The sequence below is a fragment of the Macrobrachium nipponense genome, chromosome 24 (genome assembly GCF_015104395.2).
Source record: "Macrobrachium nipponense isolate FS-2020 chromosome 24, ASM1510439v2, whole genome shotgun sequence".
Lineage (NCBI taxonomy): Eukaryota > Metazoa > Arthropoda > Malacostraca > Decapoda > Palaemonidae > Macrobrachium > Macrobrachium nipponense.
In genome coordinates this window covers 65,512,457-65,530,274 of record NC_061091.1, presented here as the reverse complement: position 1 = coordinate 65,530,274, position 17,818 = coordinate 65,512,457, and the positions used below count along the sequence as shown (strand labels likewise).

General features: G+C 36.9%; 1 protein-coding gene across 44 annotated transcripts in view; it reads right to left on the bottom strand.

Annotated features, from left to right (window-relative positions):
- LOC135205709 (myoneurin-like) overlaps positions 1 to 17,818 on the bottom strand; it is a 406,587-nt gene that overhangs the window by 300,254 nt on the left and 88,515 nt on the right. Inside the window, exons 6-7 of one of the 44 annotated variants that reach the window (XM_064236752.1) lie at positions 11,249 to 11,583; positions 6,237 to 6,355 (exon numbers count right to left, since the gene is read on the bottom strand). The exons of 37 other annotated variants lie outside the window; for them this stretch is intronic. In XM_064236752.1, the coding sequence (XP_064092822.1) occupies positions 11,266 to 11,583 (318 nt within the window). In that variant the 3' untranslated portion in view covers positions 6,237 to 6,355; positions 11,249 to 11,265. 6 more of the 44 variants (XM_064236754.1, XM_064236763.1, XM_064236764.1 and 3 more) reach the window with 6 other exon arrangements.

Sequence of the window (17,818 nt, the reverse complement as noted above, 5' to 3'; positions counted from 1 at the left end):
CAAGGAATGAAGCAGTGTCAACAATGGCACTACAGAGTTCCCCTAACATTTTATTCTTATCAAATAAAAAAATATAGAGCATTACAAGACTAATAAGGTTAGCTAGTTGCACAACTTACATCAACTTCATTGGATAGATATCAAAACGGTAATGTCATGATGTTCAAAATAATCCAAGGCAAGTACATAATGATGTAGTTCACATCTCAGAAATATGCTATGAAATACTGGACTTTTTTCCACATGAAAATTTCAAGAGGAAATACATTCAACAAGATCCCAGACACCAAAGGAGAGCAGCACACTTGACCCTATTACGTATATTACATCCATAGAAAATAAAAAATTATCCAAATTATAAAAACATGACAGGTGACTCTAAATAAATCCAAAAACCAACAACAAAGTTTGGGTATGATACAGGGGCATCTTTTCATTTGAGTGGTCAAAGATTCTCAATTGAACATTCAAGAAAACCAAAATTTTACATATTTTCTTTTTCCCCACTGACTCTTATTAACAATATTATTGTAAAGTATATAAAAAGTCAATTGTATCACCATTACTTGGTTTGCCTTTACTATCAGGTAAATTAATTTCTCCAATGTACTCTTAGTTGCAATATGAGTGTTATGTACCATGATTATGAAGCTAAAGAGAGGCTGGCACCTATTGGCAATAGAAGAATCATCTTGATGAAATTACTAATACGTATATAATATGCTTTGAAATGAAAAAAATAACCACTGTAGACTAATCTGTATTACTGAGATGGCTGGCAGAATGGATGAAGGTAAAGACCACCAATTTCCCTCTTCATATAACTCCCATCCGACAATGTTTGCTCCCTTGATATCCCAAGCTAGTGCAAAGGGGCTCTAAGCACTAAGAACTTTGCTCCGTAACTTCATTGCCTTTAATGCTGTACGGTGTCACTGCAAAGCCATTTCTTCACGCCAAGGTTTCCTCAGTCAGTCAATATCAAGGGATTTTACATGTGTGAATATCTGAAGCCTCTTGCCAAAGGTTTTGAACATTTACCTTAGATGGTCCTCCAGCAAAATTTTTTTTAGCGAGAAGAGACAATCAACATATACCAGCTACTACCATTCCCCGACTGTTATAGCCAAAAAAATATATTTAATGTCCTGTATATTCTTTCTGATACGTATGGTTTTAAATATCTATTAATTTATAACATACTGCATACATTTTATTTTCTTACAGGCTATACTTGCTGCAATTTGCCCCAATTTGAATTTACTATATGCTCTTTTAAAGTAACTTTTTCTTCATCTGCAATAAAACTGAAGTGAAAGCTAATCTGATAACTGAAATGGAGCATGTAATAGGACATGCTGAAACTTGCATACACTTCCTTTCATATGTCTACGTATTCACATAACTAAACTAATTTCCCTAAGCTGAAACAACACTTCAAATGAGAACCAATCTTTCTTTACGTGTATTTTACGTATTTACATATACAGGCAGTGCCCGGTTATTGGCGGACTCAGTTAATGGTGATCCGGTTTTATGGTGCTTGTCTAGTGCCATAAAATCAGCGATTAATGGCACCAAAATGGTCCAAGTTATGGTGCCGATAGAGTTATGGCGCACAACATACCTAACAGAGGCACCATTAACCAAAACTTGCCACATAAATGGCCGAGTTTCGGTTAATGGCGGTTTTCGCTTTAACAGCACCCTGCCTAGAATGGAACCCCCCCCCAAAAACACTGGGGACTGCCTGTAACATACTGTCATTAGCAAAACAATTTGGAGGCAAAGCCAAATTTGCATATCCCCTTCAAAAGCAACAGCAGACCACAGCAATTGAAGGGAGTTTTAAGGCACACAAAATATAAAGGCTCCTTGACCAGCTTTGTGATTATGAAAACTCATTCCACAATAATTATTCTACCTTATGAAATGAGAGTACTGTATATCTAATATGATACTAAACAATGTGTTTTTCAGAATTTTGGTGATATTTCAAACAACAGAAGTTAATGACCTTCACAACATCTATCCCACTTCCCCTCTGTAACACCTCCCTCTCTTCTTGACGAGTCATGCAGAGCTTCTTACAAGTCTGTCTCCCATCCCCCTTCTCAGTCTAACAGCATTATGGTTATTTACATGGAGAATTCCATTCTCTTTGAACCCCTGCTCTCCTATAACCCATTCTTCCAAAATTTTACAGCATTTGACCTTATCACACACACGCTCTTATCAATCTAATGACTACTTCTCCCATCATTTCAATTTATAGGAGTTCACAGGGTCACCAAGACTTGGAGGACAAGAAAAACTATCCACTGACATGAATTATCAACCCAATTCACAGGCTCACCTTCCATGCTATAAATGTTGATCTGGGATCACTCATTCCCTCCTATTGTACTTGAGTTTTTGTTTCCAATACCGTAGTTTGAAAATCTGAAAATTTATTCTCTCAAGGATATTATTCTTGAGTTGTAAGTAAATGATACTACTACATCTTGAAATTATCTTATCAAATAAGTACGAGCCTGCTTACACTAACCCAAGTATTCTAGTTTGAACAGCTCCTTTAAATTTGCCTAGATCTTTGCTTCTTCCAACTTGGAATCAAATCTACTTTGCTGCAAGTTTGTAACTCTTGCTTATTCTCTGCACACTATACCTTCATAACAACATGCCAAGATAGTAGAAACTCTAAGGAAACACCAAAGTCATAATCAACAATTGGGCAAATCGTATGTGGCCCCTCACTTAGAGAGGGTCCAACTCTGCATTAACATAAATTCAGGACTGGAAACACCACCTCAATGAAGGAGAGAGGATTTTCAGTAATTTAGGTAAACCAATACTTGCATTTGTGGACCAGGCAGATAATAACGCATTCTGATTTTTAGCCTCCTCTAAACACCCAAACACTAATCGCCATAAAACAAACTAAAACTCTCAATCATCATAAAACAAATAAACTAACAATCTTCAGACAGAATTAATCAAACTGACCTTGGAACTACAGTTTAGGGAAATCCCTAATTATAAGTTTCTACTTTGTGAACTTTCTTTATGTGAGTATTTAATGTTGAAGTTTGGGCAGCACTGTATGAACAGTAATTGCACTGGTAAGGTCTTTCTCCAGTATGTGTGCGAACATGCAGTTTGAGGTGAGTTTTTGTAAAGAATTTTTTGTCACAAAAGCTACACTGATATGGTCTGTAGCCAGTGTGAATGTAAATGTGATCCCTCAGGCGACCTTTAGTAGCCGACGAGTAGTTACAATAGGGGCAACAGTGGTTCTTGACTGTTCCGTTTCCAACGCCACCCAACATTACCTGGAAGGAACAAAAGGAGGAAAACTACAAAACTAAACAAAGTAATGACGATAACCTACCATGTTCATCTCAAACATCTATCCTAGAGGAGCAGAAGCATTACTGCCAGAAGAATAGTAGTATGTACGTAATAGTATTTCAAACCTGACCAACAAATTCAAATGAAAATATATTCAATTTCCATTCTGTAGTGCATGAAATATTTAAATGACAAAAACTTCTTCCCGAAGTAGACAAAGACACTCGACAGGATCTCATTTCTCTCTTATTACAAACATCTAATTCTCAAGATAGAGTCGGGAATCCTACATTAACAACAACACCACCACCTCCTTAAAATACAGATTCGCCTCATACAATATATTTGCATGAAAAATTATACGTATTACACAAACTGTTAATTTATTTATAGACCTGAGCTCAACTGCTCTAAATTCTAAAAAGTACAATAATATTCTTCAACTGTCAGTTTTCAGAAAGTGTTGCAATGAAGATATAAATTGTTTCGTAGTATGTATATAATAGTACTTCTAGGTCAACAGCAAATTTCTGCCTCTCTCATGCAACATAGCAAAGTTGAAAGGAGAAAAATTTCTTTATTAAGGCAGTAACCAGATTGGAAATATAATGGTCAAACAACTTTGAAGGGTTTAGTCACCCCCAAATGAGGTTCCCACATAACAGAAAAAATGTGAATATTCTGTTAGTTAAAAGCAAGGTGAATGAGCTGTTGATACCATCTTTTACTATTTTAGCCATGCTATAAAGAAAACTTAGCGCAGGTGAGCAGTTTGAAAATATACTGTAATCTGAATTCAAGGACTCAATAAAAATGACATGCTTTCAATGTGAAAGGTACCTATGTCGATGTAGATTCTTAGCCTAAAAGCTCACTCTCCAAATATATTACTACTGTGGAACCCCGCCTATTCGTGGTTCTGGATTCTCGGTTACACCTATCACAGATTTTTCTGTATAGTGTAAACAGTTAGATGGCCCGTATTCGCAGGGGATGCGTTCCAGACACCCCATGAATTGCTAGAATCTGCAAATACTTTACAACCCAATAAAAACACTTTAAACTGCCTACATTCTTAGTTCGAACTCAAGAAAAACCAACTAAAAATGCTTATAGTACCTAGTTTCATTATTGGTTATATCACAAAAAGTGCATGTAATCATGAAATTGATATGAAAATGTAGGAATTTGTGAACATATCTCATAGAAACCTATCACGAATGTGAGAATTTCCCGCAGATATGGCCCATAGAGAAATCCGCGAATACATGAGCCTGCGAATGCCGAGAAAGCGAATAGTACAGGAGGTCCACTGTATGCATATTATTCGTGGAATAATCACCTGTTCACGGTATTTTTCATGGAGAAATATTTCACTAATTACTACATTTTCATATCATTTTCGTGACTGAGCAGTTATGAGTGTTTTTAGAGGAGTGTCAAGTATTGGGGAGGGGGGGATTGTTGTTACGCATCCTCCGCAAATACCAGGGGTTGACTGTATACTGTCTTTTCCTAGATTCAAAATTGCCACTCATATACCCCCAGTAAACATAAAATCTGATTTTGGAAATGGTAATGACTATGATAATTAATCACCATGATTACCAAAGGAGCAGTACATTGAATACAAATGCATTACGAACGAGAATACCTTGTATGCCACATCCTTCACTCTTACAATTTGCAAATGACTGCACAATATATTCTAATAAAAAAAAATACTTTTTTAGAGAGAGGGGGGTGTGGGGGAGGAGAAGAACGAGAGTTTTTAGAGAGAGAGAGAGAGAGAGAGAGAGAGAGAAGAAGAGGAGAGAGAGAGATAGAGAGAGAGAGAGAGAGAGAGAGAGAGAGAGACGAGGGAGAGAGAGAGAGAGAGAGAGAGAGAGAGAGAGAGAGAGAGAGAGAGAACTTAGGGTTAAATCCACTAAATATAAAACTATGCCTTGTTCTAAATTACAAGGGCCTTGTGCCAAAAGGTATGCAATACAAGAAGTCTCAAATGAAGAGTAGGAGGAGGAGGTACGATTGATAAATACACTTGCTTAGAAATGTCTTATAAAAGTAAAAACTCACATGATTACTGTAATTGGATGTTTGCACAAAATATGGTATGCAAAATAGGATGCAAACTGCAAAGAAAAAATTCACAGGAGTTTCAGGTAGTTTTTATTTTAAATCTGAATTTATTCAAAAGATATTTAGCTTAAAACATGACAACACCATAGAAAACAATACATACTGACAAAATCTGCATCCACAGAATTGAAGTGAATACAAGTTTACAGTTTGAGGTCCCAGTACAAGTGCTTCTAGCTATCATAACGAAATTAACCTAATAACTTTGATATGCTTTAAGATTAAATAGATCTAATGTTTCACAACACTAATTCGCATTTACAGACTTTTCATGTGAAAACTACAAAAGCTAACTTCATTAAAGGGAAGGGAACTCCATTGAGGGGTGAGCAATGTGTATTTCTGGTGACAAAAGTTCAATTTCTACGTGGTTTGGAAGTCACGTAAAGCCGTTGGTCCCATTGCTGAATAACCACTGGGTCCATGCAACGTGATAACACCATACAAACAAAACAAACTACTGTATATGTATCTGTCTTCAATTAACTACCACTATCACTTTGAGGATACCAACTCTTTTATATCACTTAATAATGTCACAACTGCAAGCACACACATACACACACTATTTTCCCACATTTTCTCTATGCTGACTTTGAATATGATACTTCAGTACAGTGGAATATGAAGCACTGTAGGAGCAGAAACTGCAATGATAAGGCCTCTCCCCTGTGTGCGTCCGATAATGTCGCTTCAGGTGAGTCTTTGTTAAGAACTTCTTTGAGCAAAAGGTGCACTGAAATGGTCTGTAGCCTGTATGAGTATATACATGATCCCTTAAATGCAGCCTATTTGCTGATGAGTAGATACAATAGGGGCAATGGTGTTTCTTGATAACTCGCTCGCCAACGTTCACCAGCGCAACCTGGAAGGAACGAATGAACGTGAGCAATAATGGCAGAGCGTTGCTTTAAACGGAGATAATACGTAAAGGGTTTAATTCTTTATAACTGTAATAACCACCATGTATGTAACAGGATCTACAATAGGGGAATCTGATTAAAAATATATGAAAATTCTGAGAAACAAAGTGTGATGGGCATTTGTTAGAATAGCACATGGGAACTCAAGGTCTACATACGTATATGTATATAACAGTGGAACTCACATTTGTTTTTTGTTTTTGTTTTTTTGCTGAAAAACAAGGAGGATGAGAAAGGCCTCAGAAGATGCCAAAGAAAAACTATTTGTAGGAAAGCTGCTGAATGTACAAAATTAACTAACCACCAATCCAGAACAAGAAGTATACTTCAGCCACAGAGAATCTCTACCAGCACTGAATTATAAACAAGGCAGAGCATATGAATACAGTACTTAATAAAAAATGCTATTTGTGAAAACGCCTTAGAAAAGAGTCAAAGAATTACTGTGTGGTTAGAAAGGCAGTAAGACTAAAGTAGAATATCAAGTATGTTTGAAAGGAAAGCAATTTTCTACTTGCCAAAAGATGAACTTGCGAACTTTCAGGCTCTCCAACAGACTTAAAAGATGCTATCTAAACTTTTGTTTAGATAGCCAGGGACTGCCTGTATAAGTAATTTTTCTCCCCAAACATACTGTCCTAAATTCAATGCTCAGTCACCCAATACAGCATCATACTAAAACAGTCTGGTCTACTCTGGTCATGATAACGATGAGAAATGCAGGTAAATATAATGTTTTGTGTACAGTAATACATAAAATGCAACATCAAATATAGGTAAATAAAAGATTTAATATTTACCAAATTTTATAGAAAATTTAACATTAATGATAAACAAACTAATGGTTTGAACCAATAGCTTTTCACATATCATTCTACAAATTATCCTATTGTTAAGACCGAGGGTTTGTTCGCGTATGAACAAATGGGCCTTTAAAAGGTTATATTGAGCTTAAGCATTTATTAAAATGTGTAGCTTTATAAATTTGATACAGCAGTACCGTAAGCATATGTACACAATATAGTATCTGTTGCGATATGCTATCTACCAGTTACTTCTTTGAAGACTGTATCGTATGTATGTAACATACTTAGAAGCAAGGCTATGGTGATGTGAGAGTACTGTACCATACTACGCTCTCAATCAGCATTAAAAAAACATTTCAGCGTCTTGAAGGTAAATAGATGGTGACTGTAAAAACCAAAGAAGTTTGAACATGTGATGAGAACTGGGGGGAGCAGTTATATCTATGTTAAAAGAAAGCAATGGTATGGAAGTAGTAGGACACAGCCCAGTACAAAGGCTCAGAAATCACACAAAATGGGGATGGGTGAATTAGGCTCAAGGGGAATTCAGTCACAAAGTGCATGTGAAAGAAGATATATGAGGACAAAATTAATTTCCCAATCAAAGGGAAGCCTGATATAAATATATTATGATGATGTTGATAAACAAAATTAGCTGCAGTCCAGCTTTTACTATCAATATAACAAGCAAATCCAGCAAGAGCAGCTAGCATGAAGCAAATCTCACCAAATTTATTTTCTACTATACATATGTATATGCTTGCCTCCTAATTCCATAATGGAACAGGCCACACTAAATTATAAATACCCAGGTAGCATTTATAACAAAAGTTCCATTTATTGCCACTTTATTACATCTTACATGTATGATGAACATATTTGAATCCTAAAACTAGTCTGAGAATACAAGTGAAAAACCAAACTGAAATTTGTTTTTCCCTTTTTTAACAACTTTTCAAGTTATTGCTTAGAAAGTGATACTTCATCTTTGTGATGGGCTAAAACATGACTTTTCACAGACGAACTTTGTGTGGCACTATATGAACAATAACGGCAATTGTAAGGCTTTTCTCCTGTGTGTATACGGATGTGTGTTTTCAAATGTGTTCTTGTGTTGAACCTCTTTTGACAGTAAGTGCACAGATAAGGCTTGTAGCCGGTGTGTGTGCGAATATGGTCCTTTAAGTTGAATTTATGCACCGTAGAATGGCTACAGTAAGGGCACTGATACATCTTGAGGGTTCTACCTCCTCTTACAACATCAGCACTCTCCATCGCCACCTGCAAGGAACAAAGGGATGTCAACACATCTCCAGTGATGAGATGAACCTTAGCCATATTTAACAATTTTTTTTAAAAATAACGATGCCTCTAACACTGGTAAGTATTCTCTTTCCTACGGGCACTTCATAAATACATAGTACTCAACAAATTTGACAAGAGAGGTAGTGGCGTTGTTTACTTTAAGATGCACTTGCTTGTAATTTCTTTATTGTCTCAAAAGTTTAAAATTAGAGATGTTTCAGCTATGCTGGGTCTCCAGAGTCTACAATAAACTATGAGTTACTTATAACCTCCCCAGTATATGCTGTATAAGCATCACATGCTCCTGGCAAACAGCTGTTGCTTAGCAACAATATATCTAAATTGTCACAAACAAAGTTGCCTAGTCCACATTAGCATTATCCATGTTGTTGACTGCTGACTGAATGAGAAAGCTTAGCCAAGTATGATCCCTTTAACCTACACAATACGTACAGTAAATCTGATTTGCACATGTTGAAAGAGTTGGTCGTCTCAGTATTATACTATACACACTAATACCGACCCCCAACTAAACCACTAACAGCCAGACCAGAGTAAAAGCAATGATACACCACACTTCACATCAAATCTAATGAAACTACAAAGAACCAGAGAAGGTAACAGCCAAATTTATTTTTAGTAATTTCTCTAAAGGATGCAGGCAATAGGGTATAGACATGAATGACCTTAATCCATCCCTTAATGTTATATTAAACAAGGATTAAGTCAATTATCCAATAAACATAACAAATAAAGAGGAATGTACATACATAATTCCATCCTATAATGAGGGACAAGCTGGAAAGGGAACATGAATCCAACATCACCAAGCAAAAGGCTAAGCATATTGGAGATAACACACTTTACTGCTTATGTAGATGATGCTTTTCTCTTTGCATCAGTCCAATAGTGCAAAATTTGAGCAATGAGGTTAACCTCACACATAAATCATAGTACAAGCAGTCCCCGCTTATTGGCGAGATCGTTTTATAACATTGTTAACCAGATTTTCGGTGGCGATAAGCATTCTTCAGAGCCAGCATGCAGCTTATGGGCATCAGTAAGCAATTTTCACCAACAGTAAGTGGTTTATCAGTGCCGATCAGCACTTACAGAGTTGTAAAGGTCATTCATTACCATAACGTAATTACATACCGTGATGTTCCAGTTACTGATAAGTTTCAGTTATCGGCACTCGGCCAGGGACAGAACCCAGTTGCTAACCAGGGACTGCCTGTGATTGTTAGCAAGGTTAGACCATTGGATCTAGCCTTCAACAACCAAAACAGAGCTGAACTGACAGTATTTCTTTACCTAAATGCAACCTATTTAAAATTCTATTCATTCTTACCGTAATTGCAAATTCATCTTCACGGAACATACATATCTGGTTTGTCTCTTCTTTAATTTTGTCTTCAGCAGGTGACTCATTTCTTAAAATTCCAACAAAAAATGACGCATTTTTAATCAGTACCAGAGGACTACCCTGGGTACCTGCAACTGAAATATTTAAGATACTACAGGCAGTCCCCAGTTATCAGCAAACTCAGCTAATGGAGATCTGGCTTTATTGGGCTTGTCTAGTCCCATAAAATTGGCAATTTATGGTGCCACAACGCGCAGTTCTGGTTATTGTCGGCACATAAGGGGTCAATAATAGTTATGGTGCCATAAACACCTAACAGAGGCGCTATTAACGGATATCAGCACCATAAGTGCCATAAATCGCCAAGTTTCAGTTAATGGCAGTTTTCACTAACCAGCATCCTGCCAAAAGTTCCCCATAAAATATGGTTGAATCAAGACTAAATGCATCATAGGGTTCAAGCATGGTCGGTTACCACTCTCCACCTCTTCTACACTTTAGATGCCAGATGCCACAGATTCCTTGCACATACAATCTTTGATTGTTTTTAACCAGTTTCCAGCTGATGCCAGAAGATTTATCCTATTGTTATGACTGAAGTTTTGTTCCACATATCAACAAATAAAACGTTCAAACCTGAGGACAGTTTTCTCAATTGCTCACAATACTCTGACCCAATTCAAATATGTTTTAGAATTCCTAACACCAAAATGGGAAACAGGATAGTTGGCAAAAGTAACAGCAGCAGGGAGTTGTATCCAAGTTCCACATACGTGCTTATGAGATGCTATGACCAAATAAGCTGTCAAATAAAGACCTAAAGTTGACATACACTGCTACAGCCACATGTAATGAAATTCAGTTTCTGAATCCACAGGCTTAAGGAATCAACTTTCAAAGAGGATTATAAATGGCTTAGGGCATAGCAGATGCAAAGAACAAATAGCAAAGATGACCAGAAAAAGAGCACTTAACCTTGTAATTAATCCAAGACACTGATGACACACACATATCCAAACATTAATTGCCTCACTGTTTTTGTTTTCCGACAAGGGACAATTGTGGAACATGAATAGAGCCTCTCGCATCAAAGCTTGAGGGAAGAAATGTTCCCTTTTTAGATGTTGGCTTCCTTTTAACTATTCATTTATTTTTTCAAATTCCATGATCATTTCTGACAGCAACATGATACATGATAAAGCATAAAAATGAAACACTTGAATTATTGTTATAAAATAGTTTAACCGGACCACTGAGCTGATTGTTAGCTCTCATAGGACTGACCAATAGAAAACTTGAAAGACATGCATTTCGAATAAAACTAATACATATATTCTTAATGAACTGTAACTCCTCACCTTGCTTACACATGACACTAAAACATAAACTTTGAAAGTTCATGTTTGCGTAAGTGATTGTTTAAGGCAGTTCTCTGAGAACCTCTAAATGAGCAATAAGGGCACTTATACGGTTTTTCTCCCGTATGAGAACGCACATGGTTCTTTAGGGTGGTGTGATCTGCAAAGCTCCTTGGACAATACAAACACTTGCAAGGCTTAACACCCAAGTGACGATTTGTATGACGCTTCATGTATTCTTTGTTACTCGTGCAATATGAGCACTGAGAGCACTGGTATTCCATGTCCTCACTAACCCTCGCTGATCTAACAGTGATCGTGTTCTTCTGCACCACCTGCGAATAATAAGGGCACAGATTTTCAAAAATGTTTTAAATAAAATTATGTACTAAACCAGAAAAGTAAGTTTACAGTGACAAAATATGAAATTTTTTTTAAACAATTTGTATTTTTCATAGCTAACAAACCTGAGGTCTTAACAATAGGAAAATCTTCTTGTGTCAGGAGGAAACCGGTTAAAAACAAAGATAAAGCAAGGAATCTGTGGCATCTGGCAACTCATGTATACGAGGTGGAAGCTGGTCATCGATCAGGCACAGAATCTTGTGACGCATCAGTCTTTCTTTGACCACCTTAGAAAGTAGTCGCTTGCGCTCTCCTTTGAAGCCGGATGCTTTGTTTGCCTGAGATTTCTTTGTTTCAGCATGTACCTTGTTTGATTACCATGGAGTCCTCCAATTCTTCTAGGCCTTATCAATGCATGTGCCCAGGCATTCAGATATCTCCCTGCTCTAGGTTTTTGGCTGCTACCATTACAGACCCCCACACTACATGCAGTAGGTGCCGATCCAATTTGTATACCTTTACTAATCCTTGCCTGGAATGTCCTCCTTGGCCTGTGTCACAGCACAAGGCATTCTACAAGAAGAGGGAGCACCATAGATCGACGAAGGGATTCTACAAGAAGAGGGAACATCATAGAGAGGGGAAGGGAAGTAGATACCCTACCCGAAGGACGTCTACTACCCACTTCTCTGCTCTATGCAACTGCCATTTGACCCAGTGGTCAACCAAGCATCCCCCTAACCATGGCAATGGGGAAGGAGAGGCGTCCACTCTGTCGACGACCCCTCCTACCCATTCCTGTAGTGGCCCTCCCAGCCTTGTAATGGTGAGGTTGAAAGGGACGCTGCTGCTGCTGTTTAGTGAAACCTAGCAGTAAGTCATTATACCTCACACTTTATTTTCTGCCTTCCACAATTTTGCCTTTAATAACAGTCCAATGAAGTACTATATTGAAAAAACAAATATGTAACAAATAAGAAATTAACTGCAGTGCAACCATACTTTGATAACAACGAAACACAGTTTAACAAAAGTTCAAGATTCTGACAAATTATGTAGAGCTGTTCCTTCCAAACCCTCTGTAAAACTGCTGTTGATTTGATCATTCATTTCCCAACTTTTAGCCCAATTCCAGATGACTGAAGATCTAAATCCACGAAATGAAGTCATGAGATATTGACAAAGTAAAACTGAAATTCCCCAAATCTAAAAAGACTCCTGACAGAAGCTTTTCAACTTCCGCTACATCCTATTTTGTTCATATTTTAATTCAAATGAAGCATACTTCATGTACAGGCTATGGCACTCGAGAGCACTGGGAAAGAGACAAAGGACTTTAGCCACTCAACTTCTCTCAGTCACAGTGATGATAACTTTCATTTACTGCCTAAAACAGCTCATCCCAAAGATTTTGGATCGGGAATTGTGAATCTATACTTGTTCAATTTTGTATACTATGTACTATTCTCTATTTGTTGCATTCCATTGTCTCCTGATTTTTACACCAACTAGTTTTCTCAACATATTTAACATTTTCACAATTACATTTACATACGTACTCATTTTATTCTGTATGATTGTTGATGCGAAGGCCAGGCCAAATGCTTCCAAATATTTACCAAATCTGTTGTACGTTATTCAACAAGGTACTGTCCCTTCATTTTCTTGAAAAGAATTATCTGCATCAGTTGTGATATTCTCTTTAAAAAGGGGGAACCAATGAGTAGGGCGGTAAGATCCATAAGACTTAGGTTCCAACAGATGTTTGCAAAGGCAAGAAGATACATTATCATCTCCCAATACCATTACAGTATTCATTGGAACTGTCAAAAAATATATAAATTCTGCTTCAGAGTAAATGTACTATTTAAGGGTATGAAGTGAAATATCACTTAAGTAATATACAATAAGACCATAGCAGTATTAGTACAAATTTGATGAAAAACCAAACTAAATGAGGGTAAGTAATCCATCAGAAATATGTTAAAATTTTATTTATATTTTTACCATAAAGAAGCTATTTACAATAAAAATAAACACTCGTTAACACAAAAATCTAGGTTTCTACAAAAGCATCAAATGGCGGAATTTATAATTACATTATCAAGTAAAGCATTTGCGCAAAATTAATCTTAATAAACATTATAAAATACAGCAGTCCTATGTTACACATGAATACTAGTATAACATTTTAAAAATCCAGGAAACTTACAATGCTTGATCTCAAATTTTTCATTCAATCACCACTAGGGACAATTGGATAATAACTGCCTTGGTCCCCCCCCCCCCCCCCCCACCCCCCCCTCCCCCCCCTGCCCGCCACTTCAACAATCTATAACCAGTATGGGCCATTTACGCAAGTCACAGGTGGTCATTCTTTGCTTTTACATTCTGTGAAATGATTGTTACGGGTAGTCCCCAGGTTATTGTCGAGGGTTCTGTTCTCAACGGAGTGACAATAAACGAAAATCAGCTATACGTATTCCGTTATCGTCATCACTAGACATACATCATAAAACAGGATTGCTGATAACCGAGACAGCCGAAAACCAGTCGACTGCCTGTATTATCATTATTATAATATTATAGTATTTCCAGTAGTAGTAGTCATCCTAGAATCACAAGCCAAGCTGCAGCCTCAGGTGAATAGCAGATTCTACAAACCAAAAGGCCTCAACTGGTAAAATACATCAGTAAGGAAAATGTATAAGAGAGGTAAAGAAATATATAAAAGAGCAACACGGAAAATCAAACCAGAAAACAAAATAAAAATAAGCTATCAGTAAGATTACTCTCCTGTCAGGCTGCTCAACACATACGATGTTCACCAAGTTTGATCATCTGAAGTTTCAATGATTCAACAATATAACTACATGATTGGGAAGACCTCAGTGAATTCATGAGATCTGACACAACATGCACAGTAAGCTAACTAAATAATGGTCCCAAGTGATTATCAAGACCAGGGGAGCTCTTGTCCAGCAATGTAAACTAAGTCAGCTGTTGAAGACCAAACAGAAATAAAATAAGAACATTTCCTCTGGACAGACAGGTCCCCCAATTATAACGAAAGACTCTCTTAGTACATATACCAGATATCTTTCTTAAATGTGAAACTGTACTCAAGAGCGACACTTACAATCTTAAATGAGTTGCAATTAGCAAAAGAAAATCAGTCAATGGAAGCAACAGCACGGATTGGACCCATCATCCTCAACCTATTAAAGATCATTCTTTGAGTTTTGTTAGGGTTCAACTGCATCTCCTATACGTAATTTAAATCATTCACGTACTTTAGCTAAATCTCCAATACAAGATTCACCAACCACAGACCTATACTCTGATGGGACTGGTACAAAGACAACAGCACCAAATGCAAAAGAATTTAGTCTGTTTTAAGGCCAAACAACAAATGGGCCACGAATACTACCCTGAGAAACACTAGATGCTAAATTTCATGTTATCAATATAAAGCCCTTCCAATTCTAAAGTTCAGTGAACACAATAAACTTTTCAGACAGCACAAAATCCCTAGAACAAAATTAAAGAAAATGACTGACTTAAGGAATACAACCCAGCTATCACTCAAGTTTTACAACCAATTCAACATTTTATGAATAAAAAACAAAAGAAATGTTTCAAGTTCTGCAGAATGATTTGGACAATGAATTGTCTGCAGATTCACAGAAAAACCTGTTCCAAGCTACAACACTTCAAAGGTGAAGTTCATCAACACCATCATGTATCACAAGAACCACCAAGACTGTAATCTCTTATTATTTGTGCTGACTTGATCATGTTTATATACTAACTTAAAATGGAAATGCTATCATACAAAGGTTCTCTCTCTACCTTATACGTATTAAAAATGCACACAGCACGACATTATATGGGGGTTCACAATCTTACAAGAATCTGACCTTTTGAGGAGGGGCAAGGAAAAAATTCCTCACATGTGCAGGGGGATGGAGGGGAGGGTAGTGTACTATTGTACATGATGTTTCTGCATGTGCCTATTTAATGTAGTTCTTTGAATAGCAGCAAATGGGCAGTAAATACATTTGAAAGGCCTTTCCCCTGTATGTCTTCGTATGTGATTTCTGCGGGTGGTATTGTCAGAGAACCTGACTGGGCAATACGGACACTGATATGGTTTGTAACCAGTATGAATATTTATGTGCACTTTCAAATACCCTTTATGAAGTGTGGAGTAGTCACAATGTGGACAGTAATACGTCTTGATGGTACCGACTTCAGTTACAACTTCTTCCAACCTCGGTTTCACTTGCTCTACCTGCGGAGGAAGAAGTTGTTTCAGACCTATCAATCAATAAACTTCTTGCATAATGGGTTAAAGGAATAGCAATTGTGTATATACTGCCACCATTTCATACATCAGTTCGTTAATAAAACCATAAAACAGTTGAGAAAGCAGCATTGTAGTCACCAAATATACAATGACATCTCCCTATAAGAATAGTATTTGTAAACTGCAAAGAACAACCAAAAAGCAAAAAGATCAGGCAAGGTCATCTAAAAATGTTCAATACCTGTACAATCAAAATGAAAACAAGATTTGGTAAACACAGACTGAGTGACAAAACTCCACAGAAGGTGTGACAAGCTTACATCCCCAATCCTATCCTCTACAACTCTTGGAGACCGAAGAGCAAACAATATTTTGAAACTTCACAGCCTTGATTTTCAAGTTATTAGCCCCAATTCCATCAAAATCTCTACCTCTTCTTGAGTTGCTTAATGCCACGGCATTAGGATCTTGGTCTAGATACCAGACTCTTCTTCAGAAACTGCATTATAAAAATTCTTTGAAATATTTACTTTTAACTAAAGACAAGTGTTTTATAATTAACCTTACTGCTCCTTCATCTCCTACTACAAGTTTTAACACATCATATCAACGATGCAATCATCTCTTACATCGGTCCTTCATGTTGTGGTAACAGCAGCTATGTCAGTCTATGTCCAACATTTGTTTTATCCTGCCTTGATACTCCCAAGTTATACTGCAAATGTACTATTTGTTTTTCATACTAAGAGGTCTAAGATATGAGAAGTGGTTAGAATTGTTGGAAAAAGTCATAGCTTACAATTCCCTTAAAAGCTGAATGTAAAACTAAATGGTATTTTAACACAAACTGTATAGCAAGGCCAAGAGCAAACGACACACTTTCCTACAAGATTAACAGTGATATATTATAATTATGTACATGCTTACCAAACTGGTTACTCTTAAGGCTGTATATGTACTGCATATACTTTCAAGTTACAATAAAATCTTATTTCCTTATAAAATAAAACTATTAACTTTCACACTCTTTCCAGAACTAGTATGTCCAAATTCATGAGCCTTCAAATTAGACCTCTGAGACGACCTGTACGAGCAATAGCGACACGCAAAAGGTTTCTCCCCAGTGTGAATGCGAACATGACTGTCCATGTTGGTCTTAATGGCTGAAGAATATGGACAGAAAGGGCACGTATGTTTCTTCCTGGATACATCCGTCTTCTTCTGATGAACGGTAAGCACTTCCACCTGCGAAAACACTGTACTTAATATCCAAACACACTCATAAAGAGGTCTTGATACTTTCTAAATGTAGACTTATTCAGATTTGTCAGCACACAATATTTTCAGTTCTATGCATACACAAAACCTAGTTTACAATACATCTGCGTAAAACTATGTACTCTAGCCATTCATACATAAAGCAATCTATATAAAGTCCATAAGAACAGTGACAGATTATAAAGATCACACTTTTCCACCATATAATTGTATTTTTTGACAGAATACTCAGCCAGACAGAAACTATCAAAATTTGTGAAGAGATTCCAGCTGCACACACACTTTAGATGGTGATAATGGTTCTATGCAATGGCTTTTCAGTTGTACTCATTTCTTCCTTTTACTTTCCATCCACTCCCTTATGTTTCTTCCCACCCAGCTGTTCAGCTTCCTCAACTTGCTTCATTTTTTTCATGATCCAAGAAAATTTCTTGGGTTAGCACCATAATAACTATGCAACCAAGGTCATAATGAAACTGTTTTTCAACATGAAATATTGGAAAATTGAACCAGAAACTGATCTCAATGACAGCTTTGAATTTTCCAGTGATGGATAACATGCAATTTCTAGATGAAATGGCACCTCACGACTAATAACCATCATTAGTAAGAGACACCAGTAAAATCTATTCTCTACA